Genomic DNA, 21331 nt, shown 5'->3' with positions numbered 1-21331 from the left:
CCACAAAAGGGGAAAATGACCTCCAGGATTCATAGTGCAAGCACTGAGTCCCAGCAATAACCCTGGAGGCAAAAAAAAAAATTGCCCCCAAATTTGTTTGTTTTGTTTTGCTATCACTGGGGTTTCACCACCCTAGGAGAATTTTTTTCAGGTAGACAGAGACAGAAAGACAGAGGAAATGATACCACTAAACATCCTTCAGTTAGATGGAGGCTGGGCTTGAACCTGGGTCATATGTATGAGAAAACAAACACACACGATCTAAATCAACTATCTCACCTGCAACTTCTTGTTGACATTTAATAAACGGCATTGCTTCCCACCACATTTTATACCTTGTCTAAGAATCAGGTGTAGTTCTCTTTTCTTTTTCAGTTTTATTATTTTTTTTTGAAATTTTCTTTAAAGCTTTGATTCTGATTTTATTTTTTATTTTTTTATTTTTCAGTTTTGATATGGTGTCAGGGAATGAACTCAGAACCTCATGCTTGCATGATGCAAGTGGCCTCCTGAGCTTAAGGTTCACAGGTGCATGTGTATGTACATACAGAGAAAAGGCAGAGGGAGGAGAAGCAATACAGCTCTGGCCCACCATCCAAATGACCTTGGTACTGTCTATAGGACTCGCATGTGGTACCAGGATTCAAACTCAGTGCTTCACCCATGGTAGAGTTCTACCAGCTAAGACATCTTCGCCCCTCCAGGTGTAATTTTCTTACCCAGATCCTGGAAGCAAGAGAGTCTTATCATCCTGCACACAGTGACCCAAGCAAATTCCCAAAAAGTGGCAGTAGGCCATGTTTCCAAGGTGCTCACCTGGGGTGCCCCCTCGATGCCCAACTGCAGTACTGCCTGGCCTTCCTCCAGCAGAAGGCACCGGATGGACTTGATCTGCTTGAACTCAGCCAGACAGGTGGGCTGTGGGAAAGGAGAAACCTCTTGAGTCTACCCCACTCATGGGATTAACCCACATTCAACAGTCCATAGGGATGAGGGTGGTGAGTCAGTAGATATAGGGAATCTCTCAGGGGTAGGGAAACAAAGAGAGAATCAAAGACTATTGTGGCTTGGAAGAATCATCTAGTGTGAGAATCTTACTTGTCAGAGGAGAAAATGTCTGGAGAGAGCCAGGACTTGGCCAAGTGGGCAGAAGTGTCTGGACTGGGCCCAGGGCATCACGATACCCAGGGGCATCTCAGCCTAATCCTGTCATTGAAACAGCAGCTCTTGTATCTAAGTCCTGAAAGCAACCAGTGTCCTTCACTCTTCCTTCCTCTAAACTGCCACTCCCCTGTTAACACCTTGGTGCAAGGCATAATCACAAAGAAGAAGCACCATCTGTCCCTACTGCCACCAAACCCTCTCTCAACAGTTACTCAAACTGGGGGCCTCTTTGCTGTCAGCCCTGCGGTTGGGGATCCACAGAGCAGGAGGGAAGGAGGCGATGGAAGTACAGCCACTCAGTCCAGGCTGGGCAATAGCTGCCTGGCTTTCTGTACCTTTGCATCTTGACTTGTCAGCTGGCGGATGCCCTTGGGGCCAATGACGAGGTCCACAGTGATGTTCCACCCTTGCTGGAAAAGGAGAAGAGAGAACATTTGCCCTAGATTTCAGAAACACCTCACTGAGCAAGACACAGCTAGACACTGTCTCTTGGCATCTCCAAAAATTTCTACCTGAAATTCTGACATATAGATAGATCCCTGTCTCCAGTGTCATCTAACTAAATTACACAGATGAATACCAAATACTGTCAGACTTCAGGTTCTTCTCTCTGTGAAAGCATCTTACTTTCCCTCTTCCCAACAAATCTGAATGCTTGCAAGCCTATTGTCAAGGGTTTATTATACAGATCTCAAGTCAAACATTCATGAGAGTGAATGTTTGAATGGGAGCCATATAAAATTCTCCATCACAGCACTGAGAGGATTGGTGGTGGGAGATGGCTCAGCCTTACCCTGCACAAGGCCCTCAGTTAGATCGGCAGCACCACATGGGAGCATCGTGGGCAGGACCAAACGGAGCTCCATGCATGGCAGAGCAATGCTTTTTTGTGTCTCTTTCTGCTCCCTGTCTCTCTGTCTTCTCTCAAAAGGATAAAGAATAAAAAACAGATTGGAGAGGTCACTCAGTGGCATCACATATGTATGAGATGCTGAGGTCATTTCCCAAGTTGCAAAAGAAAATTTAATTATTAAATTTAAAAAGCAATGCTGACTGAAACTCCATGTCATGCTCGTATTCCATACTGCTCTACTTGAATCAGTTCTGACAGGCTGAAATGAACTGCAGACCTTTCTTCAGGCTAGAAGGCGACTATCAGTCATGTGTTAGGGTTCATCTGTGGGGTCCTGGTGCTGGATAAACCACTAGCCAGCACAGCCTCTAGGCTGGTGGCAGTTTCCTTTTCCCAAGAGGCTAGGGATTCTGTTCTGGGAGAGAGAGAGAAATCAGAGGGGCCATCTTTACAATGAGTTCGCAGCGGTAGGTCTCCTGGTCTATGCTGGCGAAGCCGGCCAAGGTGTTGAAGAACTTCATGACACACTCCTCCTCCCTCAGCGAGGCATACTGCTGGAACGTCTGCTGGATCATCTTCCGGAACTGCTTGGGCTTTGGGGAGAGGATCTGAGGTGAGCTTGGCTTCTCTTTCCCTGGCTCTCTCTGGAAGTTGGAGGATGATCCCCTGGTCTCTGCAGAAGTCACCCGTTCCCTTCTGCATACTCCTGCTGTACCCAGCCAGAGGATGGAGACAGTGGATTTGAGCTTCCACAAAGCCAACTGACTTCTCATGTTCCCAGATGTCCAGCCATAAGAAGGGCTTGGGGGTGCTTTGGATGATCTTGCGTACAGGTGAATGAGTGAATGTTTTACTCCCCACCTCTGCTGCTCTGTGTACAGGTGAATGAGTGAGTGAGTGAATGAATGAATGTTTTACTCCCCACCTCCGCTGCTCTGCATAGGACCACCCACAAAGTTAACAGATCTGAAATCAGTACTGGATTTAAGAATTCATCTGCTCACCCCAGTGTCCAGAGCAGACTCCAGCTTCCCTGTCTCAGTCTCCCCCGGGAGATTCTGTGCCCTCAACCCAAAGCCTGGAATAGGAGTAAAGTCATGTGGAGGTGTCAGGGCAAGTTGAGTGGCTTCTAAGGTCAGGGGTTGGAAGAGAGGGAAAGGAAAAGATCAAAAGTCTTCTTACCAAATTTCTTTCACAGAATCAAAAAAAAGTCCATTAAAGTGAGAATTGGTGGAGCCAAGTAGTGGTACACCTGGTAAACTGCACACATTATAGCATACAGGACTCAGTTTCAAGTCCCTGGTCCCTGTCTGCAGGGATGAAGTGTCACACGTGGTGAAGCAGTGCTGTAGGTCTCTCTTGCTCGCCTCTCAATTTCTCTCCATATCTATCCAAAATCAATCAACTACTTAAATAAAATTTAGAAAAATGAGTCTATGGTAGTTGTATTATTTGATGACGGCTCAGTAAATATTACTGAATTGCTCTTTAAACAATATTGAAATGAATGTATAGCCTATTTCCAGAAAAAAAGATTGGAAGCTACAAAGCTTAACATTGATTTGGATAAAATAGGCTTAGAAAGAAATTAGAAATTAGGCAAGAAGACACTCATCTTCCCAAGAGCCCCCCAAACTTTGGCCTTTACTCTAGTTCTAGAAGCCCACACAGTGGGAGTCTTTCCACACTCCTTACCACTGAACCCTCACCTTTAAGTTCTCCTGCATCTGCTTGGGGAAAAACAGGTCCAGCCCCACTTCCTTCCTGAAAGAAGGAGAAAAGCAGCCTTTGACTTTGCACAACAGCAGCAGCAGCAGCTCAGGTCTTCAGTTCACTCAGAGAGTTAGGAGGGGGCTGAAAGATGGGGGTCCCCGGTCCTGCCCTGCCCAGCTCTGGTCTAAACTGGGATAAAGCAATAGAGAGGTGAGTGCAAAGAGCAAGGCAGCATAGTGGGAAAGCAGAAGAGAAGAGGCAGTGCTGGCCCCAGGACTTACTCCAGTAGCTCGAAGTTGGACTTCTTGTCCAGTGCATTGTGAGGCATGTCTTTGAAGAACCGCCTGGAAAGAGAGAAAAAGAGAGCTCAGCATCACTCAGTGGCCTCAGGTTGTCCAGAAGCCCCCTTGCCCTGCAGGACATGAGGACCACGGCAAGGAAGAGAGTCAAGGGAGTTGAAAAATTCTGCATTTAGAAAACTAAGGTAGCTCAATGTGTAGGGCGTGCGCCTTGTCAGATGTATGGCGAGGTTCAAGCTATGCCACCATGTAGTAGGTGTTATGACACTGAAATAAGCTTCAGTGCTGTGGTGTCTCTATCTGAATGAAAAAGTCAGCCAGGGAGCATTTACATCAGGCATGTGTGAGTTTCTGAGGCTATAAGAGAAACAAAGAAAAGGGCGCTGGGTGGTGACGCACTAAGTAAAGCACACTGAAGTGCAAGGACTCGTGCAAGAGCTGGGGTTTGAGCCCCTGGCTCCCCACCTGCAGGGTGGACCCTTCACAAGCAGTGAAGCAGGTCTGCAGGTGTCTATCTTCTCTCTCTCTCTCTCCCCCCCTCTCTCTCTCTCCATCCCTCTCAATTTCTCTCTGTCCTATCCAATAAAATGGAAAAAATGGCCACCAGGATCAGTGGATTCATAGTGCCAGCACCAAATGCCAGAGATAAACTTGGAAGAGAGAGAGAGAGAGAGAGAGAGAGAGGAAGAGAGAGAGAGAAAGAGGGGGGGAAAGGAAGGAAAACTCAAAAGGACAACCCCCTAGTTTCATTCCTATCCATCCCTGAGTTCTATAAGCTTAGCTGTGGGCTTCTGGGTAGTAGGGCTGAGAAGGAAGATGTCACTGGGCATCTCATCATGCCTCAAAAACCAATAACCTAAGGCAGTCAACTCTGGAACCACCAGCTTAGGAAAACCTGCCTCCATCCACAGACTCTGGGCTCCTCTGGGTTTTACCTTTTTTTAAAATACAGTGCAAGAGATGGGACAGAAAAAGGAAAAGTAATAATGCCTAATCCTACCACCAGAAAAACCTGTTACATTTATTTATTTAATTTTTGATTAGAGCACCACTCAGCTCTGGCTGTTGGTGTTGATCCAACCTGAGACCATTCACAGACAAGTCTTGTGTTCTACCATTGTGATATCTCCCTAAGTCTCTACTAATTTTTAATTACATATATACTTTAAGGCCCTCTCTCTTAAAAAAAACATCCATTTTAGTGGAGATTTTATATCTAGCAATGTATCTGTTATGTGTTGTTTATTTCTTATAATTATTGTCTGAATGGAGACTATGGTCCCCACTTACACATGCCCCTTCCCCTGCCTGGGACACTGTGGCTTCTGATTAACTTCAATGTTCCTTTGCCACAGGTGTCCACAGATGCAGATGAGACAGTTTTATCTCATTTGCACTTCAAGTAGAAAGAGGCGAGTGACTTAGGATTTAAAAGCAATGGAATATAGCCTCTTCACAGTACTTAGTTAACAGTAAGGATAGAGCTTCACCTCACACTTACTCTAAAACATTTATTTTAGTTGGGTAAGAGGGATAAGTATAGACCATCAAACCATTTCACAACCAGAAGAAAATCTTTTTAGTTGGGGCAAGCTGAGTGGTTTCAAAGGCTTGGGGTGTGAGAGGAAGAAGAGCAAAAGATGAATGATCTCATTACAAAATGTCTCTTATAGAGTCAAGAGTAAAGCCATGAAAGTGAGTATTAAGGAGCAATATTATGTGACGATAACTCAGTAAATATTGTTGGATTCCATTTTACAACACTGAAATGAATTTCTGCTCTATCACTTCCCAAAGATACAGAGAGAAAACATTTTAAAACAGCTTCAGGTATGATAGGGTGAGAAAGAAGCTAGATAAGGAGGAAAAGGAGATGAATAATATCGTCAATCTTTAGTTTTGGGGTTGGATTGTCCTGGCAGCCAGGATGGTGGGAAAAAGACCTCACTCAGTATGGAATTCATCAAGTGAAAACATTTCCTGCCATTGAAGGATTTCATTACTTAAATTAAAAATCTTGAAAAGCCACTGATTGAGAAAAAAAAAATGAATACGCTTCAATATGTGTTTTATCAGAAAAGAAGTCAAAGCAATATTTTTTTTCCTCCTGTTGCAATTTGGTAAATACCAGTGGGACTGGGCTGAGGAGACAGCATACTAATTAGATAAAAGACATTCATGCCTGAGACTCTGAGGTCTCAGGCTCAATTCTCAGCACCACCATAAGCCAGAGCTGAGCAGTACTCTGATCTCTCTCTCTCTCTCTATCTCTATCTCTCTCTCTCTCTCTCTCTCTGTATTTCTCTCTATCTCTCTGTATTTCTGCCTCATTAAAAAATGAAAATAAATAAGAGCCAGGTGGTGGCACACCAGTTGAGAGTACATGCTTCAATGAGCAAAGATCAAGGTTCAAGTCCCTGGTTCTCACCTGCAGGGGAAAAGCTTTGCAGTAGTGTCTCTGTCACTTTCCCTCTCTACGTCCCTACTCCTCGGTCAATTTCTCTGTTTCTATCCAGACAAATAAATAAATAAATAAATAAATAAGAAAAAAATGAAAATAGATAAATAGCACATTTCTTTAAAAGTACTTATAAAACACGAGTGCTAAATAGCACTAACGCACAATTCAGTACACATGACTGTTTAAGGGTCTAACATCTGTAGTTTGAGTAGTCCATCCACCAATCTCTGTCCATGTTTCTCAACCAGAGACAGTTTCGCATTGCTCTTGGCCTACATCCCATCAACTGACTTTCTGGAAACATCTGGCCACATCTAGAGACCTCTTTGGCTGCCAAATCTGATTGAGTTGGAGCTGAGGGGTGTCTTTCCATTCCACAGTACATAAGATTATCAGAACAAAGGGGGAAATTTCCAGACAGAAAGGAGGAATGAAAGAGTGGGAGGCATTACCTATAGGGGCTGGTGAGGCTGTCTGCTCTCAAACCTCAGATGACAGCCATCTTGTTAAAACTTTTTTCTTTCTGTAAAGCTTTTTAATGAGAGACTATAAAGAGAGAACCAGAGCATCACTCTGGCAAAGTCAGTGCCAGAGGTCAAACTTGGGACCTCAGGCATGCAAGTTCTATCTACTGTCGAGATACCTCTTTGGGCCACAACAAATATTTTATGAGAGAAGGGAAAAAACCAAGACTGGAGTAACCACTTCACTCTGGCATAGTTCACAAATGCAGTCTTGTGCTCTACCACAGAGTCATTTCACTAACCTTTTAATTTTTTTAAATATACTTTTATTTTTGCGAGAATGAATGAATGAGACAGAGAGTGACCAAAGCACAATTCATTTCTGACATATGTAGTACAAGGGATGGAATCCAAGACCTCAGGCATGTCTATAAATCCTCTACTTTCTACTGAGCTATGTACCCAGAAAACAATCTCTTAATGACAGTCCTGCTTGCAGAACTATCAGATAAATTGATGGATGAATGAATATGGTTTGAGACTAAAGGATGGATGAAATAATTCTGAAAATTGGGATACTTCAGTAACTCTAGAGAGCTTGTTTGGAGGTTCTAGCAGGGGAGCGTAGCTACTCGTATACCCTCGACTGAAGACCGGTCCGTCTCTATTCGGGGAAGGCCATCCTCTTCGACCAAACACACAGCTTTGGGGGGGGATGCACATGGAGTGGTGAGGGAGGAGGAAGGGGACAACCACCTAGCCAGTCAGATAAGCCTAATCAACCCTGGCTATCAATGGGGTGACAAATGTTGCAGCCAGATCGCCCTCATATCCATGTAACTCTTAAAAATCAGAGTATAAGATTAAACTAAGTATAAGATTAAACACACTCTGAAATGAACAATGGTGAATTACAATATTTGAAAAATAATAGCAATGTTAGAGTGATGGAGGATGAAAGAGAGAGTAGAAGAATGTGTCATAAGGTTGCCCTAACCTCCAGTTGACTCCCTGTGTCACTGGCTGCCCATTTCTAAGGATCAGCTGCTGTGTCCCTTCTGACAAGGGCATCCTAACACTCAAGTGTGCAGGGGTCTCCAGGTATTTCTAATGTCTGTAGCTGCTGAACATCATAGATATTTCTTGGAGAACCAGCCACCATTTATCTGCAGTTTGAGCTTCCCCATCATCTGGACTTAAGCCTCAAGTCAGTGGCTCTGAGTCATTGAGCATCTAGTGATTGCCAACCCTCTCCAAGCTCCTTCACTGAATGAGGTGGCACCTGTTTGTAGCACCTAGGACCCTGCTGCACTAGGTCTGATGTCCCATTTGGCCTGCAATTTTAAGGTGCTACCAGCAGGGGGCAGAAGAGTGTCTGGGCAGGGATGTTGGATAAGGATAACCATGTAAGGTCTGCAGAAAGAGAGACGGCTGTAGATTCAAGATCCAGTGGGCTGTAGCTGTAGCAACCAAAGTAGTAATGCATCACCAGCATTTATAAGTTAATAATGAGACAAAATGCCCTTTGAAGCAAGCTGAGTGTTCTTTCTCTGATCTTCACTTTACATTAGTTACAACTTACCTAACCAACTTATGGTTACACATTCACTGAGAAATATCCTGAGATCGCTTTCTCTCCTCTCCTCTCCTCTCCCGGATCAACTAGGAATACCAAAGGAGACCACCCGGACCGAAACAAGACAGGACTAGAATGACCACAGAAACCCAGTAAATCACCCATGAGTACAAACACGCGTGGCTGGTGACAGAGAGGAGAGAGGGGCCTAAGGAGAGATTAAGTGACTGCTAACAGTTCCACAGTTTGTCAGTGGAGACACCACCTCCAGTCTGCTCCACCAACAAGGGGACAGCTGAAGGGAGGAAAGGACTCCCCAGAGACTCACCAAGTGCAACTCTGAGTCTCCATTGCTACTACCCTCAGAATCTGGAGCAGCAACAGGGAGGGACACCAGGGTACAGAGATCTAACCGGGAAACTCAGGAGAAGACCTATACCTCGGTGGCATAGCTGAGGGGCTGTGAAAGTCTCTTTGCATAACCACTGGATTATCTCTGCCACACCCTGCTTTATCTCTTGGTCAGGAGTCAGTGATTAAGCTAAGAAGCCTATTGATAGTTTAAAAGCCCTCAGGCTCCCATAGCCTACAGGGGAAAAAAAAAAAGGCTTTTACACCACTGAACTCCAACTCAGGGATTGAAAAAACTGTTAACTTATATAAAATGGTTAAAACAACAAGAAAAAATATTGGCTACTTGAACCAGGACAAGAGTCCAGCTAAAAGTCCTCCAGAGGCTGAAGCACAAAATAACGAGTTCAACATCCAAACATTAACCAAGGAAATAATAACAGGAGTGAGTAAAGAATTTGAAAAAATTGTAATCAGAAATGCAGGAACAACAAATGAGAATATGGAAGAAAATTCTAATAATCTCATGGTTATTAGAGAGCTGAAAGCTGAAATCGCTGAGCTAAGAAGGCAACTAGTTGAACAAGCTAAAACAGTATCAGAGCAGGGCAACAAAATAGATGAACTCCAGAAAGCAGTAGAGGGCAGAGAGAATAGAATCAATGAGGCTGAAGACAGAATTAGCAAGATTGAGGATGAATTAGAGACAACTAAAAAAGAAGTAAGAGATCTCAAAAAAAGATTAAGAGATGCTGAAAACAACAACAGAGTCCTATGGGATGACTTCAAAAGAAACAATATACGCATTATTGGCTTACCAGAGGAAGAAAGAGAAGGAGAGGAAGAAAGCGTTCTCCAGGCCATAATAGCTGAAAATTTCTCTAGTCTAGACAACACCAAAGACATAAAGATTCAAGAAGCCCAGAGGGTCCCAAACAGAATTAACCCAGACCTAAAGACACCAAGACATGTCATACTTAGATTGGAAAGGAATAAGGATAAAGAAAGGATCCTGAAGGCTGCAAGAGAAAAACAAAGAGTCACCTACAAAGGAAAACCCATAAGATTAGCAGCAGACTTCTCCATACAAACACTACAGGCCAGAAGAGAATGGCAAGATATCTATCGAGTGCTCAATGAGAAAGGCTTTCAACCAAGAATACTATATCCTGCTAGATTGTCATTCAGACTAGATGGAAGCATCAAAACCTTCTCAGACAAGCAACAGTTGAAGGAAGCAACCATCACCAAGCCTGCCCTGAAAGAAGTTCTGAAAGGTCTCCTATAAATAGTCAGACCACCACAAATAGGACATATATCAATACACTCTAAAACTCTACAAGAATGGCGTTAAAATATCTTCAATCTTTGATATCAATAAATGTCAATGGCCTGAATTCACCTATTAAAAGACACAGAGTAGGAAGATGGATCAGAAAACACAACCCAACAATATGTTGTCTACAGGAAACTCACCTAACGCAACAAGACAAACACAGACTTAAAGTGAAAGGATGGAAAACTATCATTCAAGCCAATGGCCCACAAAAAAAGGGTAGGAACAGCTATTCTCATATCTGACATGATAGACTTTAAAATAGATGAGATTAAAAAAGATAGGAATGGACACTACTTAATGCTCAGAGGATCAGTCAATCAAGAGGACTTCACAATTATTAATATCTATGCACCCAATGAGAAGCCATCTAAATACATCAAACTTCTACTGAAAGAGCTACAGCAATATATTAACAGTAACACAATCATAGTAGGGGACTTCAACACCCCACTATCTCAACTTGACAGATCATCCAGGCAGAAAATCAGTAAAGACATAAGGGAGCTAAATGAAGAGATAGATAAACTAGAACTATTTACAAAATTAAATTTACAAAAGTAAATTCCAAGTGGATCAAGGACTTGGATGTTAGACCAGAAACTATCAGATACTTAGAGGAAAATATTGGCAGAACTTTTTTCCGCATAAATTTTAAAGACATTTTCAATGAAATATCCTGAGGGTAGGTAGGCAAAGGTTCTGAATATTGGAGGTCAAATTTCTTATATCCTCCCCCAATAGTGTGTAACCCATACCTGAAAGGTCAGTCTACAAAAACAGGAATACTGGCCAGATTGTTTCTCATATTTGGGAGCTATCAAACAAAATGTCCCTGTCACAAAACAGGCACGGATTTTAGAATAGCCTTAACTCAGTAACCCATCTGAATGGAGTGTGTAGCTCCTGACAAGACTGCATAGTGTGAGGACAGCTGGCCGTGATCTGTCGTGCATGATCCCAGTCCCTGGGCTCAAGTCAGGTCCACAGCAGTCTGGGGATGACGAGAGAGGAGGAGGATATGAACTGGAATGCTAGTGGGAGTTCTCAGTTTAGTGAAATGAATTCACCAGGTGAAAGTGAGTTAACACTCTCTGATTATCCAAATCATACTGACAGGTCACCAAGAAAAGCAGCCCGCCTTTAGAGGATTGCGAGTAAAGGAAGTGGTAGCTGCAGTTAACTAATGAGTGCAGGGCACTGAAAATGCCTACCTGAGCTCATCAGCGCCATAAATATTTAAAGGTTGAGTCACTGCTTTTCTATTAATTTTTAATTTTTTACTTTATTTGTAAAGACTATTTAAAAAATTATATGAGGAAAAAGAGTATTACTTTGGCATATGCAGTGCCAGGATTGGGTCTCAGATCTCATGCATGCAAGTGCTTCCTTGAGTCACCTCCCAGGCTGCCTTTTAATTGTCAGTAAAATTACACATGCAAGAATCTGCACATAAGAATGCCCTCCATTAAGCTTCAGTACTCTGGTGAGACCTTTCTTAACTCATAGGACTACTTAATTCCATTTCAGGTGGTGCACTTCTTAACAAAACCTCAAAACCCAGATACAGACCAGGACCCATGAGGTAGGGCATATGTACACATGTATCCATAAATTAGTGGAAAATATATACCCTAAAGCAAAAGTGCACAATAGTTTGCAATGAGTCAATAAACGCAGCAAGTAGAAAGACCTAAAGATACCATAAAATACCTAATCAAATAGTGTCTACTTAGACCTACTTAGACCTCCTCACCAACCTCCTATTACACTTCCCTCAAATCACTCCAAAGCTAACTTTGCCAGACAAAGTAAGGACTACAAACATTGAATAAGGGCAAGAGACCGGCATATTTTAATGATGCCTCTTTAGTCACTACCAGGCCACCCCCCATCACCTGGGACCCTAGTCAGGGAATCCTGGGATTCCCACATAGACATGATGGGCCTAGACCTCTAACAGATCCCTCTCACCACTGTCACTGGTCATCTCCATCAGGAATAACATAATGGACCCCTTTGTGGGCCCCTATAGGGCCTTGACCTCAATGTGGATCAACAGTGGTAGGGACTATTCCATTCTCTGAAAGGAGGGTAGGCAACATACTCTACCTACCACCCGCGGAAGATGGGTCCTGAAATTAGTGATGCCTGGAATGTCCCTAGCTATGACCACAGAATGTGAGCTACAGGGATGCAGAGGTTATATAGGGTCCTGTGCTGAATATGGGCCCCAGATCAAATCGATGGGGTTTACAGTTAACAATATTTATAGACTTTTCCCATATTTGGGAGCTACTCTCTTCCCTGATTCAGTTTTCTAGTCCTTTTTCCAACTATGACACCATCTCCCCAGACAATAACTTGGGTCCACCTGCATATTAGATGTCAGGCTCAGACAAAAACTAGTAAAGTCATGGGCCCCTTGGAATATACCTAAAATAGAATTACTAGCTTTTTCCTAAATGGAGACCCCAATCTTCATCTGCAATATTCTTCCCTTTAGGCTCATGATTAGTCAACAATTTGTTTTGCTTTATATCTTAACTCTTTTTCAGCCACCAGGTTCCATATGAGATGATGAGGCCAACCGGACTTCCCTGGGCAGACAGCCCCATCAATGTGTCCTGGAGCTCCACCTCCTCAGACCCCTGTCCCAGTAGGGTATAAGAGAGACAGGCTGGGAGTATGGATCAACCTGTCAACGCCCATGTTCAGCAGGGAAGCAATTACAGAAGCCAGGCCTTCCACCTTCTGCATCCCACAATGATCCTGGGTCCATACTCCCAGAGGGATAAAGAATAGGAAAGTTTTGAAGGAAGGGAATGGGATACAGAGTTCTGGTGGTGGGAACTGAGTAGAATTGTACCCCTATAGTCTTGTCAATATTTCCATTTTATAAATAAAAATAAAAAAAAAGAATGACTTCCAAATCCTAACTGACTGAAAGGAGCAGGCACAAAGAAGACAACAAGGAGCTCATAAGTAATGCTATTTTGACAGATGACTTAATGGATCAGAGTCTCAAAGTGATACTTAAGACTCCTGGGCCTTAGAGCCATGAATGCAAAAGTCAAAACAAGCTTTTTTTTTTTTCTTTTAATTGTTTCTTTTCCAAACGGAAGATGAGACTGTGTAGGATGTGCTGCAGGTAACAGGGTGGCAGTCTCGAGGGCATAAAGACACAGATGCAGCCATGTTTTGAGCAATGCGGGATTCATCATAAAGACCTAGCATTTTATGCTGACAGAAGACTCATACATCTCTGTGACATTCACCACTCACCTTCCCAAATGTGTCCTCTTCATTAAATGACACGACTGTAATCAAGTAAATGTCACAGGCTCCCCCTGGCCCACCACACAAACTCCCAACCCCACCCTGGTGAGGTGGTCATCTAGACAGATTGGCACTACAGCTGCAGACCTCCCTGCAGGGGACTCTCGAGCTCTCTCCTTGGCTGAGATAGACACCAGCCAGGAGAACAATGAGGTCACTGTCCTTGACATTTTCTGTCACAACCAATAGTCTCAGATGCTGAGTTAAGGGTGGTGAACTCCTTTCCCTTCTCATACCCTGGACCACCCTTTGGCATTCTCTTTGACATCCAGGGTAGGAAGCAGAATTCTCCAAAGAACCCCCCCCCCCCCCCCGCCAGCTCAGCATCATTCATTTTCTATGACTTAAAGGTTACTGATGGGGAGAGTGTCACAAAAAAATTACAGATGGAGCGAGTGCCACAGTTGTTCTAGAACTGCACATTCTGCAAGCCAGGTCTAACTCTAGCTGTGGTCTGGAAAGGCTTTCTTTCCTTCAATTCACAGAAGGCTGCCTCCCAATCATCTGGAATGCTTCTTAAAGCGTCTGTGAGGACCTAGGTTCAAGACCTCAGTGCTCATGTGCAGGGGGTGAGAGGAGGTAGAGAGAAGCTTCATGACCAAAGAGTCTCTCTCCCTCTCTGTCTCCCTTTTCCCTCTTAATTTTTTTTTCTCTTTATCTGGAAAGAGAGAAAAATAAATGGTTACTGGGAAGGGTCAAGTTGTGCAGGCACAGAGCCCCAGCAATAACCATGCTGACAAAAAAAGGTACATGAACCTAAGTTGAGGGAAATAGTGTTTCATGGATATCTATGATGTGGAGATGAGAAACTGCATTTGTGTGTCATCAGCTGTACTGAAAATCCTTACCCCACTAAAATGATAAAAGAAAAAAGTAATAAAAGACTGTTCTAAAATCCCTCCCAGATCTATAAAACTAGAGTTCCTAAGTCTGGGAGTAGGGGCCTTCTAGTTTAATAAGCTCTTGGGTGATTATGATTTACACCCAGATTTTGGATTCTATGTCCCAAGGATTAGTCAGAGGTACTGAGAAGGTGAAGGGAAGACCAACTAGGCAAGTGGATAATAGATGCTGAAATGGGTCAAGAAAGTTCTAGAATTCAGTTTTAACCATGTCCCTTTCTTCTACTCCAAATGGCAATGGCTCCCAACAGTCAAGAGTAAGGCCTCATTTCTTATTTTAGACTGTTTCCCATAAATCCATTCTTGCCTCTCACCCTGGAGGAATGTCCCAGCAGGTCAAGAGTTCAGCCCAGGAGGGAAGAAGGGAAGAGGCACATACCTGAGCTCCAGGCAGCCCAGCTGCAGGGCCATCCCCTCGCTGACCTTGCTGGCGTAGCGTTGCATGTAGTCATTCCGGAGCTGTGAAGGGGGAGGAAAAGCAAAGACTCAGACTCATACCCTAGTAGGCTGCCTGCTTCCTGGAGTTGAGGCCTCAGAAGATGAAGGGATACCTGGGACACCATCTGCTCTGAGTGATTTTGGACCTTCACCACTATGAACACACAGGAGGTGAAGAACAGAAGTGGAAACAAGGTCATACTATGTCCCCTTCTAGAACCCTAGCTGGTGGTGATGGAGCCTCTCTGGTCCCCATAAGGCAGGAAGCTCAGATGCCCCTTCCTTATTCTTCCTTTTGGAGAGAAGGAAACAGATGTGGGGAGAAGTCAGGCATGGATATGAAATATAGCCAGGGGGTAGGGAGTAATAGTATAATCATTATATAAAGAGACTCTCATGACTGAGGCTCCAAAGTCTCAGGTTTAAACACTGCTTCCCCCCCCCCCCCGCCACCACTATAAACCAGAGCTGAGTATTGCTCTGGTAAAATAAACAAACAAAGTCTCCTTAGGGTAGAGCACCTAGTAACCAAGAAAAGTCTAGCCTGGTCTACAGCAAAATACCAATGGGAGAATAGTGGCATGTTAGCTGGACTCTCTGGGGGCCAGTCCCATGCAGAGCACTGAAACTATTACACTCCATCATATCAGGAAGGCCACCCTGAAAACTGGCCAGCACTGCCTATCAGGGAAGGTCTGTTCAGCACACTAGCTCACTAGCATGTTACTGAGATGCCACTGGGTCCTCATGGCTTCCCTAGAAAACCCTGGAAGTCTTGGGAGTCAGGCAGTAGTGCAGCAGGTTAAGCGCAGTGGTGTAAAGCACAAGGACTGGCATAAGGACCCAGGTTCAAGCCCCTGGCTCCCCACCTGCTGGGGAGTTGCTTCACAAGCGGTGAAGCAGGTCTGCAGGTGTCTATATTTCTGTCCCCCTCTCTGTCTTCCCCTCCTCTCTCCATTTCTCTCTGTCTTATCCAACAATAATGACATCAGTAACAACAACAATAACTACAACAACAATAATAAAAAAAAGGGCAGCAAAAGAAAGAAAGAAAGAAAGGAAGGAAGGAAGGAAGGAAGGAAGGAAGAAAGGAAGAAAGAAAGAAAGAAAGAAAGAAAGAAAGAAAGAAAGAAAGAAAGAAAACCAGTCTTCTGCTTCTTTCCACTCTTCTCCTCTATTCTGAAGCCCAGCCACTCTCCATGGCCAAGAAGAAAGCCTGACTTCTCAGACCACCATACTCATAGTCCTGACCTGCTTCCCATTGGGAAGTCAGACAGGTCAGTGACAAAGTTGAGCCAGAAACCTGATGTCACCAGGCCAAGCTTTGTGCACCCAGACCACTGTCTGTTCTTTAGACCTGAGACAGTGAGCCTCCAGGGTGGGCTCAGAAGAACTGACCACAGGCCCAGGAGCATCCCTAAGAGAAGTTTCTCCCATCTGGCCATCCCCAAACCCAGGATTTAGGCCATCAACACAGTTCACCTAGGAGGGTGATTGATGTACTAAGCAAGCAGTTCAGATTTGAGACTGGCCCTCAGTGCAGTGGGGGAAGCTTTGGTGCTACAGTGTCTTTCCCTCTCTCTGTCTCTGTTTTTGCCTATCTCTCCCTGTCTGAAAAAGTTAGTCCAGAGCAAGGAAGCCCCAGGCTTTGTCTTTCTATCTCCCTTAACCAAGTAGGGAGGTCAAGTGCTCTCACCTGTTGGTAGAAATAAAGTAGTGTGGTCCGGTCTTCTTTCAAACTCTCCATGAAGTCCTCTGGCAGGTAACGAATTTGGAGGTCATACCTGCGACAGAAAATTCAGACCCTCTGGTTGACTTAGGAATGTGGGGCACCTAGCCACCCAGCCAAGGCTTGCTCCTTCTATTCTTCTGTGGTTCAGGGAAGGACAAAAGGACAGTGGAGGGGTGGAGGGACTAACTAGTCTAGACCATACCCCACCATAGACCATCGTCTCCCCTCCCCCCGATATGGGAACCGATTTTGGCAGGTTCCCAAGCTCGTGCCTGGGTCTCTACCCTCCCATGCTTCCAAAGTACTGCAGTGTCTTGCCCATATATGGTCCCACTGATCTGCCTTGGGGCATTAAGCCTATATTAGGTTTTGGCAGATTCATGCACTGAAAGCTGTAGGAGGGCTCAGATTTTCTGGAACATTCTCAGAAGTTGGGAAGTGGTTCAAGGAAGCATGTCTCAGGGCTTCCCTACCCCCTACTCTTCACCTGCTCTCCCCGTGTGGAAGCCTAAGTCTCCACTCCTACCTCCACTCAGCCTCCACATGGAGACACTCGTACTTGTCCTGCACCTCGCCCACCGTCATCTGGGGGTGTAGCCAGTGGATCTCATCTGACTTCATGTGCTTCAGCCTCAGCCCATAGCAGTCAGCCAGCTGTATGTTAGGACCGATCCGCCCGCTCAACAGGATGGAGGTGATGACCTCCTGAAAGGAGAGAGGGCATGCTCAGGGGTGACCCTGTCTGACTATTCACAATCATGCAGCCTTCCTTCTCCCAAAAGTGGGACTCTGACTTGTATAACCAGCTCCGATTCTTTGCACCCAAGAGGCTTAGGCTCAGTACACATTGGGATCTATCTGGTGAGTGAATAAAAGGGAATGAATGAGACAGCAAAGAGAAGGCAGAGCAAAGGAGAAAACACAGTGGGGCAACATGTAGATTCTAGGTTTCTGCACTTAAAGAAAGATTTATTTATTTATTTTAATTTTTATTTATAAAAAGGAAACACTGACAAAAAACATAGGATAAGAGGAGTATAATTCCACACAATTCCCATCACCAGAACTCTGTATCCCATCCCCTCCCCTGATAGCTTTCCTATTCCTTAACCCTCTAGGAGCATGGACCCAGGGTCATTATGGGGTGCAGAAGGTGGAAGGTCTGGCTTCTGTAATTGCTTCCCCACTGAGCATGGGCATTGGCAGGTCAATCCATACTCCCAGCCTGTCTCTCTTTCCCTGGGCTCTTTGGAATATAACTAAAATAGGACTACTATCTACAAAACGGAGACCCCCACCCCCCACTCTTCATCTGAACTATTCCAGCCTTTAGGGCAACAACTTGTCTGGCTCTATATGTTAGCTCTTTTTTCAGCCACCAGGTTCCAGATGCTAACATGATGCCAGCCAGTGTTATTTATTTTTATGTCAGAAAGAGAATGAGAAGGGCTGGAGCATCACTCAGCTCTGGCACACAATGGTACCAGGGATTAAATCTGGGGCCTCTGGGGCCTCAGCCCTACAAGTCTTGTATCCTAATACTTCACTATTTCCTTGGTTCTAGGCCTTTGCATATGATTCCAATCAAACCAATACTGATGCCTGAGTATCTGCCATGTAAAAAGTCCCCATCAAATGGTTCCAATTTAGCTGCATCACCAGCAGTCTGTGTTCAGCACATCTAGGTATTCTGCACACAAGAATTCATTAAATCCCTACAGAGAAGTAGGTAATCCCTTCCATTGGGCTAGTGAGGAGACTAGGACATGCGATTAAGTGAGGGTTGAAACCTGGGACCACCGGACTCTGATCATCTCATTTTCTTTCAGAGACAGGAGAGGGAGAGACTAACACAGAGAGGGGAGAGACACCAGAGCACAGCACTGCTTTACCATCCATGGAGTTTCCCTGGTGGCATCCATGGTGCTCCTCTGTGGTGCCAGGGTTCAACTCAGGACCCTGTGCACAGTACAGAACATGCTTTACCAGGTAAGCTCTCTCCTGGCCATGCTGTATTTTTTGATCTATGAATTTAGAGAGAGGTATATGTTTGTGTGTGTTTCACCAAAACACTGTTCCACTATCCAAGGAGTTCCATGATGCTCCCATGTGGTGCCAGGGATTGAGCCTAGGGCCTCTGTGTATAGAAGGCATGCACTCTACCTGCAGCCACGTCCTGAGCTCTTGAATTTAGGATTTCTCCTAGGCCCAGCTGATTTTGGGTATGACAGGCCTGGATAGGATGGAAGGATAGGATTCACATGAGGAATGAAGTGGCACTGTTGTCATACAAAATCATGGCCATAGGAAGCAAACCACCAGCAAGAAACCAAGAATCCTCTTGACTCCTGCCTTCTTGTTCACCAAGAATCTCCAGTCTGCCTGATGCCAGAGCTTTCTGGCCCAGAGCCAGGGTTGGACTAAGAAAAGGGTATTGTTTCCTAGCTCACAGAACTCCTTAATTCCATTTCAGGTGGCACACTTCCTAACAAAGTTACAGAACCTGGATATAGACCAGGGCCCATGGGATAGGGCACATGTGCAGTTGTATCCATAAGTTAAGGGGAAATATATACCTTAAAGTAAAAGTGCACAATAGTCTAAAGTGACTTAGTAAGTGCAGCAAGCAAGTAGAAAGACAAAAACCAAAAGCAAACAAACAAAAAACCATAAGGTACTTAATCACATATTTTCTACTTAGACCTAGATACTCTCCTCATCTACTTCCTATTTCACCTCCCTCAATCACTCTTAAGTATAACCCTGTCTGATAAAGTAAGGGCTACAAAAGTTGGATAAGGGCAAGAGACTGGTACACTTTATTTTTATTTTTACTATTTAAATTTTTTTTCATTTATAAAAAGGAAACATTGACAAAACCATAGGATAAGAGGGGTACAACTCCACATAATTCCCACCACCAGAACTCTGTATCCCATCCCCTCCCCTGATAGCTTTCCTATTCTTTAACCCTCTGGGAGAATGGACCCAAGGTCATTGTGGGATGCAGAAGGCTTCTGTAATTGCTTCCCCACTGAACATGGGCATTGACAGATCGATCAATACTCCCAGCCTGTCTCTCTCTTTCCCTAGTGGGGAAGGGCTCTGGGGAAGTGGAGCTCCAGGACACATTAGTGGGGTTGTCTGTCCAGGGAAGTCTGGTTGGCACCATGGTAGCATCTGGAACCTGGTGGTTGAAAAGAGACTGGCACACTTTAATGACGGCCCTTTTGGTCACAATCAGGCCACCCCATCATCTGGAGCCCTAGTCAGGGGATCCTGTGTTTTCCACATAGATATGATGAGCCTAGACCTCTAACGGATCCCTCTCTCCACCATCACTGGTCATCTCCATCAGGAACAACATCATCAGCCCTCTTGTGGGCCTCTACAGGGCCTTGCCCTCAATGTGGAACAAAGGTAGAAATTGTTCCACTCTCAAAGAGAGGCTGGGTCAACATACTCTCCCACTCAAGGAAGACTGGTCCTAAAATGAGTGCAGTCTAGAATGTTCCTAGCTATGACCATGGAATGAGAGCTCAGACCAACAGGGATGCAGGTTACATAGGCTCCTGTGGTAAATATGAATAGATATGGGCCCTAGGTTAGATCGATGGGGTTTACAGTTAACAGTATTTATATACTTTTCTCATACTTGGGAGCTACTCTCTGCCCTGATCCAGTTTTCTAGTCCTATTCCCAACTCTGGCACCAGCTTCTCAGACAATACTTTCAGCCCACCTACACATTAGCTATTAGGCGCAGGCAAAAACTAGTAAAGTTATGGGCCCTGTGGAATATATATAAAATAGAATTCCTAGCTTCTTCCAATATGCAGACCCAAAACATCATCAACTATATTCTTACCTTTTGGTTCCTGATTATTAAACAATTTGTTCTGCTTTCGATTTCTTTTTTTAATTTTTATTTATAAATCTGCTTTATTTCTTAATGCTTTTTAGCCACCAAGTTGCAGATGCTACCATGATGCCAACCTGACTTCCCTGGCCAGACAACCTCACCAATGTGTCCTGGAACCCCACCTCCCCTACTAGGGAAAGATGGAAATAGGCTGAGGATGTTTATCAACCTGTCAATGCCCATGTCCAGCAGAGAAGAAATAATAGAAACCAGACCTTCCACCTTCTGCACCCCATAAAGATGTTTGGTCCATACTTCCATAGGGAAAAGGAATAAGGAACTTTTCTATTGCACCAAAGCAAAAGATTCTGGGGTGGGGGTGGGGAGTTCAGGTCCTGGACATGATGGCAGAGGAGGACCTAGTGGGGGTTGAACTGTTATGTGGAAAACTGGAAAACATTATGTATGTGCAAACTATTGTATTTTACTATTGACTATAAACCATTAATCGCCTAATAGAGAAAAAAAAAGACTAGGGATAGGATAAAGAACTCTGGTGGCAGGAATTGTACCCCTCTTATTCCATAATCTTGTCAATCATTATTAAATCACTAATAAAAAAAATGAAGTAAAAAAAAAAAGAAGAGGGTATTGACAGAAACATGTCTCTCTTATCTTTCTCCTTCTCCCCCTCCCCCTTCCCTCTTTCTGAAATCAGATAGGTTCTAGTTTAACCTAGGCTTTCATGTGTTTCCACAAGAGACTAATAAAGGCCACTATTGACAGAGCAGAGAGTACCCTTACAGACAAATTAAAAGGTTGAGGGCAGCAGACAATCTCTG

The 21331-nt window shown here is 44.3% G+C and overlaps 1 protein-coding gene across 3 annotated transcripts in view; it reads right to left on the bottom strand.

The window, feature by feature from the left end:
* Positions 1-21331, bottom strand: part of PTK2B (protein tyrosine kinase 2 beta) — a 150845-nt gene that overhangs the window by 25393 nt on the left and 104121 nt on the right. For all 3 annotated transcript variants that reach the window (XM_060184852.1, XM_060184858.1, XM_060184857.1), the window contains exons 3-10: positions 17155-17333; positions 16593-16680; positions 14838-14917; positions 4012-4074; positions 3727-3781; positions 2470-2610; positions 1500-1574; positions 817-918 (exon numbers count right to left, since the gene is read on the bottom strand). In XM_060184852.1, the coding sequence (XP_060040835.1) occupies positions 817-918; positions 1500-1574; positions 2470-2610; positions 3727-3781; positions 4012-4074; positions 14838-14917; positions 16593-16680; positions 17155-17333 (783 nt within the window). The remainder of the gene's footprint in view (positions 1-816; positions 919-1499; positions 1575-2469; positions 2611-3726; positions 3782-4011; positions 4075-14837; positions 14918-16592; positions 16681-17154; positions 17334-21331) is intronic.

The sequence above is a fragment of the Erinaceus europaeus genome, chromosome 2 (genome assembly GCF_950295315.1).
Source record: "Erinaceus europaeus chromosome 2, mEriEur2.1, whole genome shotgun sequence".
Lineage (NCBI taxonomy): Eukaryota > Metazoa > Chordata > Mammalia > Eulipotyphla > Erinaceidae > Erinaceus > Erinaceus europaeus.
This window is presented reverse-complemented; position numbering and strand designations above follow the sequence as displayed.